We start from the raw sequence: 27619 nt of genomic DNA, 5'->3' as shown, positions 1-27619 counted from the left end.
ACCTTTTAAAACACCTCACAATCTTATGTATGGTTGGAGTACCGCCAGAACCCAGGTTCCGGGTGATCTGGGCATTAACTGGGCATCCCCCCTTATACTAGGGAACCCTTTACCATTCCAGGGATACCACTTATCCCTATGCCCCATTTACCTTTCTGGTCTGTGCTGAAGCAGGGAATCCTAACGGTGAGTTGCACAAACATTTTCAAGGCAGGATTTTGACCAGAGCATTGTGCCTATATGTATCCAAGATTCTGGCCTGATTCCCGGGTACATTTTTGGGGTATCCAGAAACTCTGGACCCAGACTATCTAGGCACAATCTAATAAGACTTTCTCCGCAAAACCCACCCTGAAACTAATAGCCTAGCAATCTCTGCTTGCTGGCACACGTGGAAATGTAAAACACAGAAAAATCTTTATTGTCGCATCATTTTATACAATGCATTGACAAACACTGGGCTCAAGAGCCAACAATCTAGAACCCCAATACATGAATCAGGGGTAACCAAGCAGGCTTAACCTTTGTTGTGAGCCTGGTTACCCCATCGCCATCACACCTCCCCCCTCAAGATAAAGGCTCGATGGCAGTCACCCCATCAGGTGGTTCCACCAGCCTGGCACTTCTTGAGGACTTTGGCACGCAAGGAATGTCCTGTTGGGAAAGTCCATCCACATTATCGTGCTCGCTGCCTTTCTTGTGCTGAATTGTGAAGTCAAATTCTTGCAATGCAAGACTCCAGCGAAGCAGTTTGCCATTCTCCCCTGACACCCTTTGTAGCCAACTTATTGGGTTGTGGTTCGTGATCACTGTAAATGCCCTGCCATACAACTAGGGCTGCAATTTTTCCAGAGCAAACAATGGCCAGGCATTCTTTTTTGATAGTGGCAGCCATTTCTTCGGGTAGCAGTTCCTGCTCAATTATACCACAGGATGTTCACCTCATACCTCGCCCACCTGGCTGAGTACAGCACTCATACCATAGTCGGAGACATCGGTCTGTACAAGAAACTTCTTGGTGTAGTCTAGTGCAGCAAGGATAGAAGCACTAGCCAGTGCGGTCTTCAATGCCTGGAAAGCCTTTTTACAGGCAGGAGACCAGGCTACAAGAACCAGGAGTCATTTCTGAGTCAAGTCAGTCAGGGGTTTAGCAATGGCACTATACTGGGGAACAAACTTTTTGTAGTAGGCAGTGGTGCCTAACAAAGCCATGACCTGATTTTTGGTCCAAGGGACTGGCCACTGCACTATAGTTTCCACCTTAGCTGGTTCTCGCTTAAGGTGCCCGCCACCCACTCTGTGTCCTAAGTACAACACTTCTGCCATACCCACCAGACACTTTGTAGGTTTTAGTGTCAGCCCTGCTTCCCTGATTCTATTTAGCACATCTGTTACATGCACTAAATGACTTTCCCATGAATTACTAAACACAACAATATCATCCAGGTATGCCGTTGCGTAACCCTGCATCCCTTCAAGCAACCTATTGACCAGGCGTTGGAAGGTAGCCGGGGAATTCTTCATCCCAAATGGCATCACTAAAAACTCAGAGGCAACTTGGAGTAATGAATGCTGACTTCTCCCTAGCCTCCAGTACACTTTAGATAAATCCATCGTTGCACCCACAAGCTCACCTAAGAGCTCATCCATTCGGGGCATGGGATAAGCATCTGACACCGTATGAGCATTCAGCTGCCGGTAGTCCACACAGAACCGAGTGGTTCAGTCCTTCTAGGTACCAGGACTTCCGGACAAGCCCAAAGGCTCTGAGACGATACTATTACCCCTAGGGCCAGCATCTCCTCTATATACTGCCCTTGACTTCTGCCGATACACGATAAGCATGCTTATGCAGGGGTCTCTGATCACCAGTCTCCACTGGATGGTCAGTGATGTGTTCTGCCCGGCTTGTCCATGAACAGGACCCTATGCTGCTCTGCACTCTCTGATGTGCGCTGAGCTGGGTCCCTATCTCTACCTGCTCACCAGCAACAAAGGAAAGGGTTCTTTACAGTAAGGGCAGTTAAAATGTGGAATTCATTACCCATGGAGACTGTGATGGCAGATACAATAGATTTGTTCAAAAAAAGGTTGGACATCTTTTTAGATGGGAAAGGTATACAGGGATATACCAAATAAGTATACATGGGAAGGATATTGATCCAGGGATTAATCCGATTGTCAATTTTTGGAGTCAGGAAGGAATTCATTTTTCCCCTTAATGGGGTTTTTTGTTTGCCTTCCTCTGGATCAATAAGTAAGTACAGCTAAACCCCGTTATAACGCGCCTCGTTATACCGCGATTCGGTTATAACGCGGTTTTCCCGTGGCTCCCGTTTTTAAAAAAAAAAAAAAAAAACACTTTTTGCACACTGCACACACTCACTGCACACACACTGCTCATTGCTCACACTGCCACACTGCACACACACTGCACACTGCACACACACTGCTCATTGCTCACACTGACACACTGCACACACTCACTGCACACACACTGCTCATTGCTCACTGCCACACTGCACACACACTGCACACTGCACACACACTGCTCATTGCTCACACTGACACACTGCACACACACTGACCACACTCACGCACACTCACACACACTTACGCACACTCACGCACACTTACAGACACTCACGCACACTCACACACACACACACACACACACTTACACACACTTAGACACTCACACACACTCACACACACTTACACACACTTACACACACTTAGACACTCACAGACACTCACACACACTTACACACACTTAGACACTCACAGACACTCACACACACTCACACACACTCACACACACTCACACACACTCACACACACTCACACACACTCACACACACTCACACACACTTACACACTCACACCTCACACACACTCACACACACTTACACACACTTAGACACTCACACACACTCACACACACTCACACACACTCACACACACTTACACACACACTCAGACACTTACACACACTCACAGACACTTACCCACACTCACACACCCATATACACACACACACTTTCTCTCCCATATATACATACACACACACTCTCTCACTCTACACAGACGGGCCGCGACCAGCACCACCACCCGCTCCCCCCCCTCCTCCCGCGCAGGCAGCGGGAGCACCGGGGACAGCGGTGGGGAGAAGAAACCCCCCGCTACAACCTCCATGCAGGCAGCATGGTTCTGAGGTAAGCGGCGACCTGAGGGACATCCCCACTCCCATCTCCTGCCCCGCGGCCTGTCCCGCGGTGACAGGGTGAAGCGGGGACAGGAGGGACATCCCCGCTCCCATCTCCTGCCCCGCGGCCTGTCCCGAGGTGACAGGGGGAAGCGGGGACAGGAGGGACATCCCCGCTCCCATCTCCTGCCCCGCGGCCTGTCCCGAGGTGACAGGGGGAAGCGGGGACAGGAGGGACATCCCCGCTCCCATCTCCTGCCCCGCGGCCTGTCCCGCGGTGACAGGGTGAAGCGGGGACAGGAGGGACATCCCCGCTCCCATCTCCTGCCCCGCGGCCTGTCCCGAGGTGACAGGGGGAAGCGGGGACAGGAGGGACATCCCCGCTCCCATCTCCTGCCCCGCGGCCTGTCCCGAGGTGACAGGGGGAAGCGGGGACAGGAGAGACATCCCCGCTCCCATCTCCTGCCCCGCGGCCTGTCCCGCGGTGACAGGGGGAAGCGGGGAGCGGAGGGACATGCCCGCTCCCATCTCCTGTCCCGCGGGATGAATATGCGCTAAAGCGCGGCGGCCATTTTTTTTTCTCGCGACCCCGTTAGTAACGCGGTGGTCTCGGGGTGGACCCCGAGACCCGCGTTATAACGGGGTTTAGCTGTATAGATATAGGATCAAGTATCTGTTGTCTAAATTTAGCATAGGTTGAACTTGATGGACCTGCGTCTTTTTTCAACCTCATCTACTATGTAACTATGTATGCTACACTGTGCCACTCTGCCTAGATTCCCCTAGGAGGTCAGGCAGAGCATTGCTCGCCGGGTCCCCCATCGGTGGGCTACAGATAGCAAGCACTGATGCCACACTGTTGAAAATATTCCTTAAGAATATTAATATGATAAGTCCTATTTCTACCTCTGTTTGCATCTAACTGTACAACATAGTTGCACTTATTCATCCTTCTGAGTATCGTGTATGGTCCAGACCAGGCAGTAATTAATTTGTTCTGACGAGTGGGCTTCAGGACAAGTACTTGCTGCCCAGGGATTAATGTTCTGCTACGGGCATTCTGATCATACCAAGTCTTCTGCTTGGTCTGTGCCTCCCTGAGGTTAGCCTGTGCCAACCCCATAAGCATATCTAACCGGTTCCTGAGATCTACCACATACTGAAGCACAGAAGCATCAGTATTGGTAGTCTCCCCTTCCCATCACGGAATAAGTCAAGAGGTCCCCGTACCCTGCAACCATATAGAAGCTCCAAGGGGGAGAAGCCAGTGGATTCCTGCGGTACCTCTTGGTACACAAACAGTAAGTGCTGTAGGTGAATCTCCCAGTCTTTCCCTTCAGCATCTATAAAAGCTCGAAGCATCTGCTTCAGGTTACCATTAAACCTCTCACAGAGACCGTTTGTCTGGGGATGGTAAGGGGTCATGTTCTGGTGCTTCACCCCGCACGAATCCCAGAGACACTGTAGCAATTTACTCATGAATTGCGACCCTTGATCAGTCAGAATCTCACTAGGGAAACATACGCTAGTGAATATGACTATCACTGCTTTAGCTACTGCCCTAGCGTCGATGGTGGCTAGTGCTACAGCCTCAGGGTACCTGGTGGCCAAATCTACCACCATGAGTATATAGCGCTTGCCAGACCAACTGGGGCTCAGAAGAGGTCCCACTATGTCCATAGCTACTATCTGGAAGGGTTCCCCTATTACCGGTTGTGGGTTCAGGGGTGCCTTCACACGACCACCCGCTTTACCTACTCGCTAGCAGGCATCACAGGGCCGGCAGAACTCTGCCACTGCCCCTGATGCCCCCGGCCAGTAGTAACGCTGCAACAGCCGGGCTCTCATCTGAGTGACCCCTGATGCCCCACTAGTGGTATGGAGTGGGCTACCTGTACTAACTGCTGCCTATACTCCTTCGGTACCACTAACGGTCTTCTACCTGTCCAAACCCTATCTGGAGCAGTAGAATCCTGTTCTCTATATATGACCCCTCTGGGCCATATGAACCGATCTGACCCACTGTTTAAGGCAGACTCGGACGCTTGGAGTCTCATGCCCCCCAAGCTGGGATCAGACCTCACCGCTTCCCTAAACTGTGTCCCTAAATCTGGCCACCCATCCTTAGTCTCCAAGTCAGGTGTAGAGGGAACAGGTAAAGAGGGAGATGGGGGAGATAAGGCAGAACCTTGTCGTGACTCCGTCTGGCTTACCTGCCTGGTCTCCTCGAAGACCCCTGGAACTGTTGGTCCCAAATGCAGGGGGACGGCGAAATCCTCATGCGCAATTCCTTTGCTCTGGCTCCTGGTAATCACTGCAACTGGAGCCAATTCCGCCGTAAAAACACACGTAACATGCCCCAGGTTATTACCGAGGAGCCCCTCAGTATCTAACCTGGGCAATACCCCCCCCCCCCTCATGCCACATCCGGTACCCCAATCAAGAAAGACCCGGGCAACCTGGATGGACCGCGGTCTTCTGTCTGGCATTGTCACCTGCATCCAGGTGCCCGGGAGCAGATCCTCTGGTCGCACCATATCAGTTCGGACCAGAGTAACAGTGGCACCAGAGTCAAGCAAGCCGGCTGTTGGCGATCTTCGATGGTCACTTGGCGCAAATCCGCTCGTGCATAAACTCTGCAGGTTTGCGTGCACTTATCTCTGCAGCAGTTTTAGCTTTCCACTGGGGAGTGCTTTTAGCTGCCCTGGCCGGAGTGGCCGCTCCTGAGACAGCCTCTTTCTTGCGGATCAGTACCCTGCTGGTGACAAACTTATCAGCCATGTTAGCAGCATCCAGGCAAATCTTTGGTTTGTGGTCAAAGACCCATTCCCTTAAGTCCGGTGGACATTGCTGTATAAACTGTTCCTTGAAAAACAGATCCAGTAGACTGTGATACTTGGTAGCCTCACATCCCTCCACCCACAGAGTCCCATGCAATGTCATGCATGAGGCAAATCACCTGTAGGATTCCTGGTGGCACTTCTCCATCCTAAACATGCCTCTGTATGCTTCGGGAGTGAGCGCATACTGAGTTAACCACAGGGCTTTCACCTGGCAATAGTCATTGACGTCCCTGTCTGGAATAGCCTGGAGGGTCTCCAGGGCAGCTGTTTTGAGGAATTTTGGCCCATTCCTCCATACAGAACTGCTTCAACTCAGTGACATTCGAGGGCTTCCTTGCATGGACAGCTCGCGTCAGGTTCTGCTACAATATTTCACTGGGGTTTAGGTCCGGACTTTGACAAGGCCACTCTAAAACACGGAATTTCTTCTTCTGCTGTCATGCTTTTGTAGAGCTTGTATGTTTAGAATCATTGTCTTGCTGCATGACCCACTTTCGCTTCAACTCACGGACGGTGGCCTGACATTCTCCTCTAAAATCTTCTGATATAATACAGAATGCATGATTGCGTCAATGATGTCAAGCCGTCCAGGTCCTGAGGCAGCCCCAAACCATCAACTCCCATGCTTGGTGGTTGGGATGAGGTTCTTCTGTTCGAACACAGTGTTTAGTTTGTGCCAAACACATCATTTTTTATTGAGGCCATAAAAGTTCTACCTTTGACTCGTCTGTCTGGAGAACATTGTTCCAGAAGTCTTGTGGATCATCTATGTGCTCTGGCGAACTTCAGAAGTGCAGCAGTGGTTTCCTCCTGGCTATCCTTCCATGAACCCATTCTTGTTCAGTCTTTTTCTGATGAACACTCACATTAGTCAATGAGAGAGTCGCCTGCAGATCCTTGGGTGTTACTCTGGGGTTCTTTGTGATTTCTGAATGATTTGGTCGTTTATTCTAGAAAAGATTTTGGAAGGACGACTGCTCCTGGGCAGTGACTGTGGTCTTGAACTTTCTCTATTTGTAGACTGCCTGACAGTGGATTGGTGGAGTCCCAAATCCTTAGAAAAGGCTTTGTAACTCTTTCTAGACTGATTAACATCAATAACTGCTTATCTGAGGTCCTGAGATTTCATTTGATCGTGGCATAACGTGTTTCCACACGCCTGTATGGTGAAGACCAAACTCACAAAGCTTCAGATCTTTATAAGGTGGGGCCTCCCAAACTCACCCCTGAACATATACCTAATTATTTAAACAACAGATTCTAATTATCCCCTTTCATTTAGCTGATAAAACTAGGGTTTCAACTTACTTTTACACATACCCGGACTCTTAATTACTCATCATCTAATTGATATATCATTTTGTTTCAAAAGATATGGAATTGGTTAATATAAACCCTATATGATATATAAATTTAAAAAAAGACTGGTTTTGATTTAAGAAGTTTATCATGGAAAAACTGTGGAAATTCCATAATCGTTATTGGGGTTAACAAACTTTCTCTCGTCACAGTATTTTCCTGCCTCTCTCTACATTTCATACAAGGCTGGGTAAGTATAATTATCTTATTGATGTACTGTGTGTAGAATTGTGCAGACTCATTTGGGTTCTATTATATGCCTAAACAAATTTACTCTTTGTTCGAGTGCTGAGGACAATCTGTTCTTGTTACCATTATTTATCAGGAGTTAGGGACACCTGTCTTCAAGCAATGATAATCATACTATAGTTAAAAAAAAAAATTGAAATATGAAAGATACCCAGACACATTACAATTGCAAAACAAATTCAAATTTGGTGCTTCAAAGAAGCTTATTTTTGATTAATAAATGTGGCAATCTTTTAAAGCTGTATGCAACATGTTGCTGCTGAATTTTGTAGTGACCACAGCTTATTTAAGGCTTCTTTAAAATATAGGGAAAAGGGAGACCAAAAAGCGCACCAGCACAAACGGAGCAGGAAGAAACCAGGACAAAAAAATGATTAAAAGGGCACTTTAATGTGGCAAAAGACCCATCCAATGCATTTCGAACGTCGCAGCATTCTTTTTCAAGGATAAAACACAATGTGATAACATCCATTATATACCCTCTTAACTGTGGGCCATTTCGCCATCATTTTGAATGATATATCTAATGTTATAAATATTTCAGGAACTGCTCTCTCTCCTACAGAGTTGTCACTACTGGATAAAGGCCTAAAATTTTCACCTTCAATGAACTTTAATTTGTTCGAAACCACTATTGATGTGTATAAGTTTGTTCGGAAATTATCCTTGAAAAAGTTTTTTGACAATTTTATTCCAAATGTTACTAGGTCGACCGGAGATGAGGATTTAGATGGGGGGCCATCACACGCTACCGAGAGTGATGTCCCCTCATCCGACTCTGTTCCTCCGGTATCTATTGCTTTACATACATTTAATGATTTTTGTACCCTGCAAGATATGAATGATCTTTTATCTGAACAGACGGTTGATGATGTTAATATTCCTACATTTTCTGAATGGAATTCAGGCCTAAAAAGGAGTTCTGTGTCCTACCCCACTCATGCCAAGGGTCAATTTCTGACTATGTTTGAAAATCTGGTTATAAGAGACCTTCGTCTTCTAGCTCAGGGATTTTCCCTATCCTATATAGATCATGACAATTTGAATCAAAGTGAACGTTTAGCTTTAAAATCTTTGAAAAATAATTCTGCATTGGTCATTAAGAGTGCGGACAAGGGGGGTGCGGTGGTGGTGCAGGGCAGAGACGGTTACATCAGGGAGGCATTACGCCAACTGGATGATGGCCGGTCCTATCGTGTACTATCCGCCGACCCCACACCGCAATTCTTGGAGTTCCTTGTAGAACTGGTTGACTCAGGTGTTATTATGGAAGTTCTGTCGAAGGACGAGGTTAAATTCATTATTCCATCTCATCCCATTATTCCTATCTTCCACCATCTCCCAAAGATCCACAAGACATTGGTCGACCCTCCAGGTCGTCCCATTGTCTCTAGTATTGGATCTTTGGGAGATGGTCTGTCAAGATATGTTAATGGTTTTCTTCAGCCATTTGTTAGGAAATTGCCCTCATTTATACGGGACTCTGGTGATCTTCTTGATCAGATCAAAAATGTTAAATGGGGTAATGATTACCTGTGGGTAACACTTGATGTTACCTCTCTGTATTCTGTTATACAACATGACCATGGTTTGGCAGCGGTCCGCCAATTTATTGAGATACCAGAAATATCAATTTTTCAATCGGCTTTTATTTTGGACGCTATACACTTTTTACTCACGCACAACTTTTTCACATTTAATGGTAAGTTTTATTTGCAACTTATTGGCACTGCTATGGGTACAAGTTTTGCTCCTTCTTTTGCGAACTTATTTATGGGATGGTGGGAAGCACTTTTTATTTATTCGAGCACTAATTTATTTCGTCACAATATTGTTTTTTATAAAAGATTTGTGGACGACCTAATTATTATTTGGAGGGGGGATGTCACTACACTTCACACTTTTGTATCTTATCTTAATAATAATCTTAATAATCTAAGATTTACATTAAATTTTCATTTCCATCACATTGAATTTCTGGATCTACAATTATTTGTAGACATAGACAAAAAAATCCAAACAGATGTTTATAGGAAGCAAAATGCCAGGAACACCTTTCTTAGGGCGGACAGCTGCCACCCATCCCATGTCATAAAGGCCATACCAAGGGGACAGTTCCTCAGACTGAGAAGGAATTGTTCCACTATGAGTGGTTTCCTTTCTCAGTCTGAGGAACTTACAAGGAGATTTTTGGAAAGGGGATACCCCAAATCACATTTAGTAATTGCATTTGAAAATGCATTACATACAGAGAGAGCATCATTGTTGCCCACACATCCAATTGGAGATTCTCGCCTTGCTAACAATGTTAAGACAATTGGTATTAAACAGGACTCACATGGACTGACAGAATTAAAAAACAAATGTCCTCTTTTTATTTCACAATTTAGTAAACAAAGTGGAAAAGTAAACTCTATAATTTCAAAACATTGGAATGTCTTATCCATGGACCCTGTCCTTAAAAAAATATGTGGATTCTGGTCCTACTTTTGTATATCGTAGAGCGAGAACAATTGGATCTCATGTTTCACCAAGTGAACTCAAATCTTCTGGTCTCAAAAAACCTTTTATCACTAGGGGTTCCTTCAAATGTGGCTCTTGTAGTGCATGTAAACACATGAAGCCTGCCAAAAGTTTTTTCCAGTTTGCCTTGCCACCGCCACATGGTGTGAATATATTACCAAATAAGGAATTTAAGATTAACAGTTTTATAAATTGTAAAAGTCAATTTGTGATTTATCTAATAACATGTGGTTGTGGCAAGAGGTATGTGGGGAGGACGACTAGAGCCCTTAAGGTCAGGATGTTAGAGCATTTAAGGCTCATAAAATTGAGAGACACTAATCATCCAGTCTCAAAACATTTCACTGAATGTGGTCAGGGAGGAATTAATAATTTTTCCTTTTTGGGGATTGAATCAGTTATTTCTAAATCTAGAGGAGGTGATCATATCAACCTTCTGGACCGTAGGGAGGCGTATTGGATCTTCACTCTCCAAACGCGCTTCCCTATGGGCTTGAACATTGACTGGCAACTAACACATTTTTTGTAAACATTTTTGTGATAGACGTATTATGGTGTAATTAGTTGGTAATACAGATTAAATAAGACAATTGTCATTATATTGGACATTATATTCTTATCATTATAACCTTTGAACCTATGCCTTATCATGCAAATATTATGCTAATATGTAAGCTTAAATTGTTCTTTGATGTATCTTGTGGATTATACTTTATATTTTATAATGGTTGTATTTCCCTGGTTCCTATGATTTAGGTACACAATCTGTGTTATGCAGTATGTATGTGTAATATGTCTTTAAATTTACTTTTCTTGCACATTTTTTTAATCATGTCTAGAGGTTTTTATTTTCAACTTTTCTTTTTTTTTGTATATAACTTAGTTGCAACACAGCTAGTTTTTTAATCCACCTTGTTCATGTTTTTCCTTGATATAATAGTACCCTTTATTAAGCATTAGTTTAGTTTAATATAGCTTTATTTCGTTTAATTATGCTTGTCCAGTTAGCAGCAATGTATTTTGTTCTGCTGGAATGGTCAATAAAGCTTTGTTATTGTGTTCCTATGTTTGCCCACATCCAAAATGGCCACACTGCCTTTGGTACTTCCTTTTGCCCTTAGATCGGCACTGAGTCGCTCTGTTATGACGTCATCAGGGTCTGATTTTTGGCGCGAAATGGCCCACAGGTAAGAGGGTATATAATGGATGTTATCACATTGTGTTTTATCCTTGAAAAAGAACGCTGCGACGTTCGAAATGCATTGGATGAGTCTTTTGCCACATTAAAGTGCCCTTTTAATCATTTTTTTGTCCTGGTTTCTTCCTGCTCCGTTTGTGCTGGTGCGCTTTTTGGTCTCCCTTTTCCCTGTATTGCATTGAGTAGCTGCACAGCCAGCCTGCCTGCCTGCCCTACCAGGATGTGAGTACTTGTATATTTTTCAGGGGAACCTGCCAATGAGACTGATGCTGAGTGGGTTGCACCACACACCACCTGTCTTCAGGAGGATAGTACCCATTATATGACACAATAGGTACTATATCAATTGTTAGTACCCTGGTACAGTGGTCTGGCTTATTATCATTTTGAGATATACCTGCATTTGAGCGCTTCAGCTATTTTCCATATTCTTTAAAATATACCAATTATTGCGGCCCTACATTTATATTGTATGTAATCCTGTTTCCCCCTCCCAATCTCAGATAGGGTCTGCTGTGGGAAATACTACACTGGTTACTCATCGTAGTGTGGTGCATACCTGCTGATAAACAGTGGCCCTGAGTCTCCCGCCTGGAGGAGGTCAGGACAGTCTCCTGGCGTATTACCAGAATCGTACTCACTGTGACAGCGCCTCCATCTCTTGCAGCCCCCAGAGATGTAGGGAGAAATCTATGCAGGAGAACTTATCTCTTCTTCCTGATAGATTTCAGTCTCAGGCAAGGAGTATGTGAAAACAGGTGTTCTTTATTCTTGCTACTCTCATACCCATCAAAGACAGTGTTCAGCTTACACCAAAATGAATTCTCAGCAGCAGGGTTTTCACCCTTAGGATGTCCCTGGACCTACACTCCGGTCCAATGGCCACCACGAGCAGTCCTTGATCTTCCCTTACCCTCTAGTAGGATAAGGGGAATAGTCTTCCACCTCTCCCTGCAGGGAGGGCACCCAGTAAGCAGAGCCCTGCACTACTAGGTTGGATAGACTAGCCTCTCTCAGTGGTAGAGGCAACTGGCTAAATGGAGGAAGTGCTCCTTAAGTCAGTTCCAGTAAGAACCAGCCCCTTGCCCCTGGTTGGACACCAGTACTGATTGCACTACATTCTCTGATTCACTGAGCTGCAAGGTGTGGGTAAAACCCATGATTACTCCTGGCAAACCTACCCTTACTAGGGATTACTGCCAGGAGGAGAGCCGACTTGTAGCTCAAAACCAGCCAGGGCTACATGTATATTGATTAAGATCAATTTAATAACGTCCAGGTATTTATTTCTGCAATGCTATATTGAAAGCAGTTTATCCACTTAATATGCTCACAAATATTGTAGATATGTATTTTAACCTTACTTTTCTCATCCATGTCACATTGTTTGCTGTGAAATTATCCAATTGATCTTTAGTGCAGAAAACGACGGATGTAACAATGGCAGCCAATGTAAAAATTGATTTAATGGATGGCCAAGTATCATTTTAACTTGAGAAATTATTACAGCGATTTTAATCTAGGTGAGAATCTAACAAAAGCAGTATGTCTTTTATATCTATAATAATTGTTATTGTGTTTTTCATAGCTGGGTTTTGAGGACCTTCATTTGTCACGCGTTTCAATATCTTAAATTAAAACGCATACATTAAAAACAGCACCCCATGTTAGAACACCAGTATATATTGCAAGCAGAACTGCACTTTTCGTCAATACATTCATTTTATTATTTTTTTTTTATAAGAAAACATCTGCTAGTACACCATTAATTCAAATATTCTACATCACCAAGCAATATAATTGTACCAAACACTCATGAAAAAACAACTCATTATACCAAGCCAATGTGTTCAATGCTTTCTGAATAAATTGTAGACTTCGCTTTTAAAGACAGCCATTTCGACACGGCAGAAATATTTTATTTACCTTAATGAAGTAAAGACCTTTCCAAGACCAGTTTGCAAAGGCATGAGGATGATCAGCACTGCCATTCCTGCAAGGCATGATGGGCCGATTTCAATCCAAAGGAGCACGGTTACTACTATGGCCTGCAGTGGTCCAGCCCATATAAAGTGCAAGAAAATTGTCACCTGTTGAAATAAGTATTAATTGCAACTTATATTTCTGTACCAAGCCTAAAGCTTTGCTATTGCAACCAGTTTAGAACTATTTCTTGGTAGCTTTGACAATAGAGATACGAGCAACTGCATGTAGATCAGGGGTGGCCAACTCCAGTCCCCAAGGGCCACCAACATGTCAGGTTTTCAGGATATCCCTGCTTGAGCCCCCTGTGCTAAAGCAAGGATATCCTGAAAACCTGGCCTGTTAGTGCCTTGAGGACTGGAGTTTGCCACCCCTGATGTAGATAAATACCACTGTTCAAGTCCCTTTATCCACTCCACTCAATGCCCCTGTACTGAAGGAACATCCCTCACAACAGACAGTAGATGCCCTGTGTGTTTGGATTTAGTATTTTTAAATGTTCAGGGTGTATTACTCTTCTAAATATTTAAAATGTGGTTAAACTTTAGGCACCTTAACTTGATCATGGCTTGCTGGAGGCCAGCAAGTGGAGCAGGTACCATGAAATGCGATATGTCTACGAGAGTTTAGGTAAAGGGGAAGAGGGACAACAAACAAAGAGATGAGAAGAGCGATGGGATACCTGGTCAAACTTATTCACGTCATTCGACAAAAGATTTACTATTTGTCCTGTAGTTGTTTTTTCCATAGCTGTATTACTGAGACGAAGTGCCTGAAATACATCAAAATCCATTAAGACACTAGAATCAGACAAAAGAATGTGATGATCATACTTGTTTTAATTAAAGAAATGTCACTATCAACGTAGAATAGATATCGTATTTTGTTGGGAACCTTCAAAACGGCTAGTCTCCTGTAATGGTAAGGGTATAATTTATATAATCTTTTTAAGGAAATGGTCAAATGAGCAGTTCCACCTACTTTTTTTTTTTTTTTTTAATAAAAACTAAATACCACGTTTTTCACCCTGGATTCCGAGGTACTTACTGTAACATCATCTGTTGTGGCTTGCTACTGGATGGCCATTTAAATCCCCTTTAAAAACCAGGAAGTAAGACCAGTAACTTCCCCAGTTATCTCAGTAACCAGTAGCTAAATGCTGCACCCCCCCCCCCCCAGTTTCAATCCTTTAAATAAACTAGAGGTTAGTAAGGGTGGATTGCTCTTTTTAGCTTAGAGCAGGGGTGCACAAACTTTTTCATCTGCGCCCCCTGTCTGCCCTCCCCCTGCTAGATTTAGAAAATAATGTCAAACTATCTAGATGGGCTGTTCAACAAATGAAAGGAGAAAAGTAGTGTTAGAACGCAGAATATAAAGACTAAGGCCTGGGACCCGCTGCGCTCGTTGGCGCGGGCGGCAATGTAGCGAGTTCCCCACCAGCAGGGGAATCCTCGCGAGCCGGTCCCGGTCCCCTCTGGCTGCACAGCTGACTACACGCTGTGGCGCGTCAGCCGCTAGGAGACACAAGAGAATGGTGTTTCCTAGCTTCGACGCGTCACGTGGTGTGGCTGTGAGCCAATGGGGAGGGGAGGCTTCGGGAGGAGGAGAGGCTTGAGGGGAGCGGGGAGGAGTGTGGAGTGAAAGCAGGTGAGTGCCTGTCTCTGTGTGTGTCTGAGTGCATGAGTGCCTGTCTGTGTGTGTGTATGTGTGTGCCTGAGTGCGTGCGTGCCTGTCTCTGTCTGTGTGTGTGTGTGTGTGTGTGTATGAGTGCGTGAGTGCCTGCCTGTGTGTGTGTGTATGTATGTATGTATGAGTGCCTGCGTGTGTGTGTTTTTTTTTACTTACCTGCAGCCCGTGGCAGCCCGTGGAGGGAAGGGGGGAAGAGTAGCGGGTCCCTCCGCTCAAGCCACGCCCCCTCCTCCCTGTCAATCCTCCCACTCCCGCCCACCTCCCGCTCCGGCCCTCTACGTCATGGCCGCGCCCCCTCACGTCATGGCCGCACCCCCCCCGACCCGTTTGGCCACGCCCCCCGCTACTACTGAAGTTTCCTGTAGACCGCAGATCGCGGTACAGCGAGTTGCACGCGCCGCCGGCAAGCAAGCCAGCCGTGCGGACGCGTGCAACAGGACCTTAGCCTAAGGCTGCGTCCATGGAAGGACAAGCCGTGCTGAGCCGTACGAGCGCTCCGCGCTGAGCCCCGGCATCCTCAATGAGGATGTCATGAGAGGGGGCTCGCGCGAGCGTCCGCAGGCGTGCTGAGGCGCTGGATTTTTCAGCCGACAGGCAAAGCCTCCCCCCGCCTCCTGATCGCGCACGCTGGCTTGCCTGCATGTGCATGAAATCGCTTATGCTTGAACAGACTAGCCTCAGTTTCCGCGCGGCTCAGTGCGGCTCCATCCTCTATGGACGCAGCCTAAGACTACAGTAGGTACCAAAGGGAGGTCATACTTGAGAAGTTCAAGTTTCACTCTCAGCTTTAACAACATTTTAGCTACTTCAAATGGTTAGCTATTAACAGGTATGACACCTATAGATTAGTACAGGGGTGAGCAAACTTTTTATGCCTAGCCCCCCTTTTCATCCATGAAATTTCTCGGGCCCCCCCCCTGCCTGATGTAATCAATCACATGAAGAAAAAAAAACCTTTATTAAACGGTATACAATGTAAATACAAATACAGCTAAGCCCCGTTATAGTGTGGTCCTCAGGGGCTACACGATCCGACCGCGCTATAACCGGGGTCGCGCTAATTTTTTTTTAAATGCCCGCTGCGCGCCCAATCGGGAGGAGGGGGATGAGGTGGAGCGAGGCGCCGACAGCCACCGTACTTCCCCCAGCATTCCCCTTGCAATTCTACCAGCACAGATTTCCACCCCCCCCCCGCACCCTGCACCCCAGCCCAGCACCAATCCCCCTCCAGCCAGCAGACCCGCACCCCAGCCCGGCACCGATTTCCCCCCCCCCTTCCCCGCACCAATCACTCCCCCCCCCCCAGCCCCGATCCCCGCAGGCAGCCCCACGATGCCCCAGCAGCTGACACCGGTGGTAGGGGAGTAGGGGGATGCGAGTGTGCAGTGAGTGTGTGCAGTGAGTGTGTGCATGTGTGCAGTGAGTGTGTGCATGTGTGCAGTGTGTGCGTGCGTGTGTGCAGTGTGTGCGTGTGTGCAGTGAGTGTGTGCGTGTGTGCAGTGAGTGTGTGCGTGTGTGCAGTGAGTGTGTGCGTGTGTGCAGTGAGTGTGTGCATGTGTGCAGTGAGTGTGTGCATGTGTGCAGTGAGTGTGTGCGTGTGTGCGAGTGTGTGCATGCAGTGAGTGTGTGCGTGTGTGCGAGTGTGCGTGTGTGCGAGTGTGCGTGTGTGCGAGTGTGCGAGTGTGCGAGTGTGCAGTGTGCGAGTGTGCAGTGTGCGAGTGTGCAGTGTGCGAGTGTGTGCATGCAGTGAGTGTGTGCGTGTGTGCGAGTGTGTGTGTGCGAGTGTGCGTGTGTGCGAGTGTGCGAGTGTGCGAGTGTGCAGTGTGCGAGTGTGCAGTGTGCGAGTGTGCAGTGTGCGAGTGTGTGCATGCAGTGAGTGTGTGCGTGTGTGCGAGTGTGTGTGTGCGAGTGTGCGTGTGTGCGAGTGTGCGAGTGTGCAGTGTGCGAGTGTGCAGTGTGCAAGTGTGCGAGTGTGCAGTGTGCGAGTGTGCAGTGTGCGAGTGTGCAGTGTGCGAGTGTGCAGTGTGCAGTGTGCGAGTGTGCAGTGTGCAGTGTGCAGTGTGCGAGTGTGCAGTGTGCGAGTGTGCAGTGTGCGAGTGTGCAGTGTGCGAGTGTGCAGTGTGCGAGTGTGCAGTGTGCGAGTGTGCAGTGTGCGAGTGTGCAGTGTGCGAGTGTCCAGTGTGCGAGTGTGCAGTGTGCGAGTGTCCAGTGTGCGAGTGTCCAGTGTGCGAGTGTCCAGTGTGCGAGTGTCCAGTGTGCGAGTGTCCAGTGTGCGAGTGTCCAGTGTGCGAGTGTCCAGTGTGCGAGTGTCCAGTGTGCGAGTGTCCAGTGTGCGAGTGTCCAGTGTGCGAGTGTCCAGTGTGCGAGTGTCCAGTGTGCGAGTGTCCAGTGTGCGAGTGTCCAGTGTGCGAGTGTCCAGTGTGCGAGTGTCCAGTGTGCGAGTGTCCAGTGTGCGAGTGTCCAGTGTGCGAGTGTCCAGTGTGCGAGTGTCCAATGTGCGAGTGTCCAATGTGCGAGTGTCCAATGTGCGAGTGTCCAATGTGCGAGTGTCCGAGTGTCCAGTGTGCGAGTGTCCAGTGTGCAAGTGTGCTGTGCGCAGTGTGTGAGAATGCAGTGTGTCTTGTGATTGAGTATGTGTGCTGTGTCTGTGTGAGTTGTGATTGAGTATGTGTGGGTGTTGTGATTTAATGCAGCGGTGCGCAAACTGGTGTGCGCGCCCCAGGGGAGGCGCAGGCGGCGAAACCTGGTGTGCGCGAGCTGGCAGACTGTGCGCGGGAGGGCAACAAATCTTTGCGCGAGCGGGCAGCCCAAGAAGCTGTGCGCGGGCAGCCTAACAGGATAGTGCAGGTGGCGGCCACGTGATGGTGTGTGTGCACCACAGGGGGCTTCGGAGGTACGGGAGAGGAGCACGCCCCAGCGCTGTGAAGTCAAACGCCCCTCCTTACGGTGTCTGCCCTACAATAGCGCTGTGTTCCTGCTCTCCTCCGCTGGCAACCTGCTTCGCTGCGATCCTCTGAAAGAGTAGGCTGCCACTATATCAATCATACTATGAATGTACAGAAATAATAATAAAAAAAAGTGAAAACACAACATTGAAAACGGAAAAAAATAAATAATAAATAATACTGTAGGTAGGAGTGTGGATGACACTGGGGACAGCAAGCCAAAGAGCAGGGAGAATAAAAAGGCAAATGGGAGAAGGAAAAAAGGGAGCGGGAAGGGAAAATAAAGGGGGGGCGGGGGAGAGAGGTAGATGAATGCCCCCCCAAAAGCATTGCCTTTGTGCACATACGCTCTCCCGCGCTTGGCGCTTGGGGAGACAAACAAAATGGACTTTGAAGCACGCTCGGCAGCAGTCAATGTGCACGCACACACATACACCCCCTCCCGATCCAATCCCCCCACGCCCGTGCTTGCAAAATTATGCAGGACACCCTGTGCTCATGCTTGGAGAGTTGGTGATGTCACCGCTCTCAGGGACAGCGTGGACGCAGCCTAATTTTGCAAGTGCGAGCTGTTGAAATATGTAAGTATTTAGACATATTAGTATTAATAAAGTTTTTTATTTTTCATGTGATTTTGATGGCATTATGCAGGGGGGGGGGGGGCGAGAAATTTCATGGATGAAAAGGGGGGCTCGGCATAAAAAGTTCTCTCACCCCTGGGTTAATGTATGTATATCAGTGATTTTGTATGTACCGCACCTACCCCGAAAAATATTACCTGCTCTACTGAAAGCCCCCATTCATAATCTTGATATACAAACAAATGTGTGAACTAAAAGCTAATATCCCATTAGACGCTTACTTTCTTGTAGATCATATGACACATGGCAACCCGAAGTTTCATACCAACTCGGAGAACATGGAAGAAGTATAAATGATGTAGCACACACAAGATCAAGGTGCAGACAGACAAGGCAGCAGCATTTATGTAGGCATTAGCCATGGATGTAGAGTCATTCAGATCAGATTTCTCAAAGTAACGGATAATATTTCCTAAAAATATCGGTTGGATCACTTTGATGCTTTCCTAGAAAGAAAGAAAACATGAGAGTCTACTTACTGTATCAATGCAGGAAAACCACCCCTTTTCCTCAAAAAACAAATCCAATCATGCAAAGGAGAGAATTATTTAGCAGTTTGTTGTATCACGCAATATGGAAGCCTAGTGGACAATCAGACAACACAGCTGTGCCTAGCTGTGCGGGGGACTCTAAGTATAAGAAAAGACTAAAATGTAGCTACAGATCTAGAACTATGCTGTAAGAAACTCAAGAGTAATATCTTGCCACTTAGATCATCATTAGAGGTTTAGCCTGTTATGTAGGATATTCTAACCATATGTACGTGTACTAAACACGGTATTTTGAAGCTATAGAGATTGCACAATTTACAACAACTTATACCAAAAAAGGCTCCCCACATTTTATAATGATATTCAGTAGCTACTGTAAATGGTAAACTATGTCGGTCCTTTTTAACTGTTATATAGTTCTTGAAATACTCCCTTTGCAGTAATAAAAAGGTACACATCCTGTAACTTTCACAGCTAAGCCTTGTTAAGACCTATACCGTTTTTTTAATGCTATAACATACTAATAATACAGTACCATAAGAGTAAAGGTTTTGATTCAATATATTTAATATGAGAAATTTAGAGAGCTTAAGATATCATTTCTGAAAGATACACGGGGTGATGAATAGTTTACATTTACATAAAACATTTTGTATTCTTGTGCCTTTAAAAAGGTGTTGGAAGGCCTTGCAACATTAGATTACAGTAGACGACCAGTCTTATTTTCCACTCCTTCTCCAAATATGACAATCCTTCAAAATCCAATCATTCTGTAGATTTAGGGTTGGAGTACTCATGAATCAATAAATGAATAGATATAATGCATATATTGATCTGTAGCTGGATAATTGGATAAAATATGTAGCCATGTGTGGTTTTGGGCTATATTTCTGCTCTCCTCCTGGCAGTAATTCCTGTCTAAGGGCAGGTTTGCCAGGAGTAATAATGGGTTTTCCCTACTTTAGACATTGCACTGAGGCAGTGATGGTAGGTCATCTGACTGTGTCCAATCAAGAGACACAGGTGCGGTGCCTGCTGAAGCCTACTTAGGGCATTGTCACTTCCTATTTAGTGGGTCACAGTTGGTTAGTGTTCCTGTTAGTGATAGGAGAAGGGGAAGAACTGTTAGACCTGAAGGGCAATAGGTGGACCAAATACCTCCTACCCTGCAGGTAGGGGAAGAGCTAGACCCACTCTGGGTGGCCCTAGGCCCAGAGTGGCGTCAGGGAACATCCAAGAGGAGGACAGCTGGCTGTGTGCAACTGTCTGTAACTGCTGCTGCTGAGAAGGCAAATAAAGAGACTAGCACTTTTATACAAGATCCTGCCTGAGAGCGGAGTACATCAGGAGGAGGGGGAGACAATTCTTCTACAGGTACTCCACCCCCTATTGCTGGGGGCTGCAGGAGGTGGAGGTGCTGGACCATTGAGAAGAACGAAGGCACAACCCCAGAAACCTGTCCTGTTGTCCCCAATGTCATCGCGGGAGACTCCGGCCCTCCTGTTGCCAGCAGGTACGCACCACACTCAGACATGTAACAGAGAGTTAGTTCCCCTAGAGGACCCTATCTGAGGTTGGGTGGGGGGGGAATAGGCGTCTATGTAATAAATTCATAATTCTACGTGTTGTGTATTGTTCCATTAATATACTAAACACAGTCACCCCCCACCCCCCATCAAGGTACAGGCTGGCATACGTAGGAGCACACATCGTCTCCATAGTTGTAGCTTGGACCTTGTAGTAGATCCGATTGTTAAACAGAAAATAATTATGTGCAAGGACAATCAAATAATTACATTGTGAAATTGTTAGGTTTACAAAAAGGTGTGTAACATTGGATTTTAGGAAATTAAAAACTGCCCCCAAATTAGTGCTATGTGGAATATTAGTATAGAGGGTTTCCACATCTGTCTACTAAAAAGGTTTAATCTTCGACGCTGATATCATCAAGCTCTCTTATTATAACCCTTGTATCTTGAAGGTATGATGGCAGTGTGGTTACAAAAGGCTGGAATATTTTATCTACATAAATGCTAGCGTTTTATGAGAAGTTATCGAGACTAGATACGATGGGTCGTCCTGGTGGAGGAAACCTACACTTAAGCACTTTTGGTAAAGTATAGAATATGGCTATACGCAGTGAGCTGCCAAGGATGAAAATTATACTATTTTTGTGAGACAATTTTATTGTTGAGACCTTTGTTGATTATGAAGTGATCTTTCCTAAAGCATAAGGTGGGGTCAGTGTCAAGTACCTTGTAACAAACAGGTCATGTCAGAATATAATCTGTTTTCCTTAATGTAGGATTCTCGTGTGAGGATGACAATATTAACCCCCCCCCCCCCCCCTCCTTATCAGAGGGTTATACGACGGATGAGTCTCTGAAGTTCTTTAAGGGCAGTTAATTCATACCTGTTGATTTTGGGTATTGGATGACTGGGGCATTTGTTTCAAGTTTTTACTCACCATTTTCACAAAAACCTCAATATTCATAAGGATATCAAAAAGAGACGTGAATGTAGCTTTTGACCTAAGGTCAGTGAAGGATACTTCCCATGATTTTTCTTAGTTTTCTTCTAATAATGAAATACATTTATCTAGCAACATGAGATCATGATGATCCATATCACTTAACGGTTTATATCTCAGTACAAGACTGTTTTTTAATGACAAAATTATGCAAGAGTAAGTTCCGTGCAAAGAAGTTGGTATTTTTTATCCACTCAAAACAGTGAAACCGTGCTGATTGGGAGAAGGAAACATGTGTTTCCAGTACACGGTTAGTGTTTTTTTTTTATTATTATTGTTTATTTCACGCACTCCAATCCTTTTAAAACAGTTGCGATTAGCAACTATTACATTTGGTTTTACATATCACAATTATCAAGCTACAGATCAATATTGGGGTTATATTTATTAATTCAGGAATACTCCCTTTAACTCTAAAGCCACATACTCACTGGTGCCTCTCCTCATCGCATCTCGCCACACAGATATTGAATTCAAATTTGTGTAGTTGAGAGTATGCAACTTCCTTTTCTTTTTGGAAGGAATACCTCTTTAGTTGTTGCTATTATTAACGTAGTGCACCCAACTATGACTAAAACATAGGTTGAGTGTGTACATCTTCTATGCTCACTAAAACTATCATTCTGGAACTTAAAGTCTATGAGAGGGGAGAGGGAAGGAGGGTTTTCAGCCGTTAAACTCCAAGTTCTAAGCATTACACTTTCAGAAATCATCACTGCACCGTTTTTGTTTTGATGTCAAATAGTTTACCAAATCAGTGCTAACATTTTGATGATCTGATTTATTCCACATTGTTTGCAAACTCAATTAAAAGTGTATAACTCTTACCAATTGAAATTATTGTGCACTCAGGATGTCACAGTCATTTCCAAGGTATGCTTAACTCGATGCTAAACATGTAAAATAAAACATTCCTGGGCATTACTCAGTTGTGCAACTTTATCAGGATGCAAAATAGTTAAACATAAGACTTGCATACTAAACCTGTAACTTATTTGACAAAAATAAAATAATTTTTTAGTACCTCAATAAATGTAAAAAATCCTAAAACTGAATAGGCTTTCCAGTGGCAGCGTAGAATAGCTTTTGTTAAATGTGGTGTGCGTGCTTCTTTTTCAGCTTCTTGTAATTCTTTATCCCAGTACCTAAAACATATATATATATATAAATTAATATGAAGTACTACATAAAGTCATAGAAGTTTATGATTTAAAAGCAGAAATCAAGGGTTAGACAGGGTTAAAGCAAGGTTGCATACATGTTTTCTTGATACAGCATAACACTAAACATGTAACCAGATAGACCTCAAACAGTAATTGCACATACATTAAAAACTAGATTTGGTAACCTTCTCATGGTCATCTTCCACCAACTTGTATGGCAGAAATGCTCCCTACAACTGCTAAGATGTGCATATGGACCTTTAATTTTTATTATATAAAGGAACTCATGCTGGGGTTGGGCCAACACTGCTACCCAACCCCAATGTCATGTCCGTAGCAATGCCCATGACTAAATTAATTGGAAGGGGTGTTAAAACTGTGGTCCTTGGACCATTGGTGATGGTCCCTGAAAACCTTAACATTTGTTTCAGGCAGCCCTGTGACGGCAGGGAGTAGCCAGGCTTTATTAATAAAGGTGGAGCCTGGCTAGCTGGCTGCCCCAGAAACCGTATAGCAAGGGCTGAGAGTGTCAGCTCTTGGGTCTAATATTGTACCTTACGGTGTTCCCCTGTAACTTTGTTCTCCTTTATACTGTCCCCCATAGGGTTATAAGCTAGGAACTGTGTGTGTGGGGTTAACTGTGTAAGCCCAGTGGGCTAGTTAATGCAGTCGCTGTGTATTCCCTTTGACTCATGGGCCCGTAGCTGCCTGTGCAAGCTTATAAAGTGGATTGCCTTGTATGGGTGGCTTTTATGAGAAATAACTCCAGGGCAGATACTTCTGGTACAAGGGAAAAGGGGGGGAATATTTTAACCTGTATTGCCTGCCAGCAAGGTATTCTTAGCTGATGTCTTAGAGAAGAGACGTTTTCGAAACCCCATATTATAGGTGCAAATGGTGGAGTGTCAGCTCTTTGGTATAAATGGTAGTTTTTCTGTGTTTTAAAACTACAATGCATGTTGTGTTTGTCGTGTGAGGAAATACCAGTCTGATGACAAAAAGGCAGCTACATGGTAATTAGCATTTCAAAGCAGGAGGCCCAGGTAGGTTTGTGCACATGGACAAGGGGATGGGAACCCTTTTGGTTTACAGGATATCTGCCTTTGTTTCCTCGAGACATATAGGAGCCTTGACAGCATGGGGTCTGGGACAAGCTAAAAACGGCCCTGAATGTCAAAACTCACAAGAACGTTTTCCATTGGCAAGTTTTGAATTTATCCCTCCCATCAGTGAATGCGCAATCTAAATCCATGTTGTAATTGGCTATCAGACCCCTCAATGATTTACATATGAATAAGCCTATATAAGACCGTGCAGTAAAGCAGCTTTCTCTCTTTTTCGCCTGCCTGCTTTCCTGATGTGAAGACACGCTGCTGGACCTCTCACCTGTGCTTCTGATTAAAAGAGCTATACACACAGAGAAGCATTGGGGAGGAAAGGCCTAGCCAGCAGGTAGGATTTCAGTTCAGGAGTCCAGAACCGGTGTCCTATCAAGGTAATCCTTTGCTGAAGCAGACGCCTTGCAACTAGGAAAGGGCTAAATCTCATTCCCCAGACCCCAGTAAGTATGTATATTCTCTTTCTTGTATTTCTGTGTGTTTCTAAGGTCTTATCCGAATAAACCGCAATTTATTTTACTGCCTGTTTTGTCATGTCACTGATCCCTTAAATATAAAGGTGTATTTGGCTTGGTCTCCTGTGACAAGCCCTCACTTACAATTACAGTATCTTGGGAACTCTTTTTAGCGAAGCAACATTTCCCACAAGGGTTTTATTGTATTATATTTATTCAATTTCACTGTGAAACTATTCCCATCAAGTATATTTGTGGGAAATCACTTGCGCTTGTTTTCTGGCCACATGGCTCTCACTTAATGCCTGGGACTTTTTTTTTTTCATTGTCAGCTGATCGAAGGTGAAGGTACACAGTATTTGTGAGATATTGCTTTGGCAGGAAAGGTCTTTTTGTGACAGATCCAATGCAGATCATTCTTCCTGTAATTATACAGGTAAATAAGAATTTTAATCAGTTAGTGTTAGGACCTGCGATATTATGGTCATGCCTTGAAGTGGCTCGCAGGCTTATAAGGCTTATAAGGCTTTGGAATTAAACTAAATGACCCTTTTTCAAGAGATAACACATTATCAACACGTCTAGTTCATTGGTTTGCTGGCTCTTTGAAATTACTTCTCCAGTCATATATACATCTACATCAATAGCAGCTCGATATATATAGTTTGTCCTCCCGTTCCTGCGGAGTCTCTATTTGAGGTTTTGGTATACCATAATTATATGTCATTTTCTTTTGTAGCACCCAAAAACACAAAAAATCTTTTTGGCAATATACAAGTCAATTGGTAAATTCTATTTGGCAAATTATTAGATCTGGTTATAAATATTCAGCTATATCCAACTACTTTCATCTTTCATGTAGAGTAGGGTGGTGCTATATGTTTGTCCTTGTATCATGTAGATTTCAAAATTATAATCAAAATGTATTTATTCATGTTAGTATACACAAACCATCTCTTAGTCCTATATCTTCAATATTTTTGGCAACAATTAATATAGATAGATCTATATATCTTTCCAATTAAACACAATTTAATATAATTTAGTTTCAATTCTTGCTTTTTAAATTACATAGAGCTAAATTTGTTTTGAACTTTTGGTGATTAATTCAAGCTTGTTTTGTATATATATTCATATATCATGTTCATTTTTATTTATTTTCCATATATATTATTTCATTGAAAAGTTATTCATTTAGTGAAACTGAAATTTTTCAATAAGAATCACAGCTTCTAATTATATCAACAATAGTGACATAGCTAGTGCTGAGATACATCATGGCAAATCATGCTAATTAAGACACTCATTCTATTAGCCATAGGTGGTTCAGTTTTGTATTTTTCTACATCATGTTTACATTCTTATATGCAATGAGATTTCAATTAATTTATACATTGGTATTAATTATATATTTAATGTTATTTTATTTTATGTTCCTTTATTCTTTTAGTATTTATATGTTATATCCATTCTTGTTATATTCGTCATTATTTAAGCATATATTTTTGTAATTGTATATTTTCCCCAATGTTGTCCTCATTTTTCTATTACGTATATATTATATATTTGTTCGTGCATTGATTACTTATATCCAGCACAGATGACCTATTTTAGCTTTTAGCTCTCCAATTGAATCGTACCCACCTCTATATTTGATTGGACTATGGGACTATAAAATACCAGTCTATTCAATTGGAGTTTATCCCCTGAGGAAATCCGCTGAGCCGGAAGAAACGCGTAGGGTCACGTGGCATAGGAACTACGGAAGGTGACCAGTTCAGACGCCAGAGCAAGGAGAGAGGACGTGTGTGAAGGATTCCCTTGGTCCCGGAGCTGTAAGAAGCAAACGGTGACCGCAGTCAACAGAGGTGTTCCGGTTTTGAAGGTTTAAAACCCTTTCCAGCAAACACAGCAGCAGCAACACCCATTTGCAAAGATTTCCACCGCATCCAAAACGGAGGACGACAGTGAAACCTCACATTCATCTGGTGCATGGGCTGGTCCCATAACATGCCTTTTTTATTCTGACAAAGTGTGAGTGTGCATTTGTCTTGTCCATGGATTATTAAACCTTATTATCTGATTTTATACAAGGATCGGGCGCTTTTTTCTTCTCTTTTCTATATATATATATATATATATATATATATATATATATAATTATATTTTACTGTGTACTTTTGTCATATTGGAAGTAGCTCTGGGCTCCCTTTGTGTTTTTTTTTTTTTTCATCCTACACCTAAAGCGTGTCCTGTGTCCCCCACCTCATCGTGGACCCTCAGCTCTCCTGCAAACCAACAACAGGTACTATGCACCATACACCGATAGCAAGGGTAGATCTCCCTGAAGGTGGGGAAGCAGCGCTACAATTGGAGGCCCTGCTGAGATGCAGTAAAAGGGCAGGCTTTCAGCACAGCAGCAGGATAAAAGAAATTGAGGGGGGCTGCTCCCTGAGGCTACGCCAGGGAGGTGGTTGCGTTAAGCCCTTATAAGAAACTAAAACTAAGGACGGGCCCCTGAGGCTTCGCCAGGGACCCTGGGTACCCATTAAAGAAAAAAATATAAATTGAGGCATACCCTGAGGCTTCGCCAGGGAACGTGGTTACCCACATTCAATAAAGAAAGTGTGGGGGATGGGCCCCTGAGGCTTCGCCAGAATGAAACCCTTTTCATCATTTACACCCAACACTTGTATTTTACTTTCACTCAAAATTGTGACCCCTAGCCCGGGGAGATCGCCACATTGACTGTGTAATCTAAAATGGCGCTCCCGCCAAAAACAGGACTGCGTGGGTTTGCAAAAAGAAGTTGCAAGCCTTTTCTGCAAAAGGAGTTGCAAGAGTTCAGCACCAAAGAAAAGGCCACGTCCAATCTACTGTGACTGGCTTACAGCGGAGCTTAAGTCACGTCCTGATCCTTTGTGCCCCTGCTCTAAATTCCACAGGGGGGGGGGCACTGACTGTCACGGTAGCTTATGACAAGATATAATGAACACCAAATATCTGGGTTGAACTGAACGAGGCTTAGATATAATAAAATATAATTTATTCCTTAAATAAGGTGAACACAGCAATATAGTACAATTAACAGGCAAGAAGATAACACTTACTTAGGGTTGGGGGATGGAGAAGTATCCACTAGCAATTCTCCAGCAGTCCAGTGAAATTCAAGATGGTATCAGTAGCACAACTCCAGCACAACTAAAAACTGTAGGGTTGACACAGTT

The 27619-nt window shown here is 44.5% G+C and overlaps 1 protein-coding gene across 2 annotated transcripts in view; it reads right to left on the bottom strand.

Moving 5' to 3' along the window:
• Positions 1 to 27619, bottom strand: part of ABCC4 (ATP binding cassette subfamily C member 4 (PEL blood group)) — a 356776-nt gene that overhangs the window by 250129 nt on the left and 79028 nt on the right. For both annotated transcript variants that reach the window (XM_075590857.1, XM_075590858.1), the window contains exons 3-6: positions 22681 to 22801; positions 18857 to 19081; positions 14043 to 14132; positions 13304 to 13467 (exon numbers count right to left, since the gene is read on the bottom strand). In XM_075590857.1, the coding sequence (XP_075446972.1) occupies positions 13304 to 13467; positions 14043 to 14132; positions 18857 to 19081; positions 22681 to 22801 (600 nt within the window). The remainder of the gene's footprint in view (positions 1 to 13303; positions 13468 to 14042; positions 14133 to 18856; positions 19082 to 22680; positions 22802 to 27619) is intronic.

Source organism: Ascaphus truei, chromosome 3 (genome assembly GCF_040206685.1).
Source record: "Ascaphus truei isolate aAscTru1 chromosome 3, aAscTru1.hap1, whole genome shotgun sequence".
Lineage (NCBI taxonomy): Eukaryota > Metazoa > Chordata > Amphibia > Anura > Ascaphidae > Ascaphus > Ascaphus truei.
The sequence above is the reverse complement of the archived record's forward strand: the minus strand, read 5'-3'. Positions and strand labels throughout refer to the sequence as shown.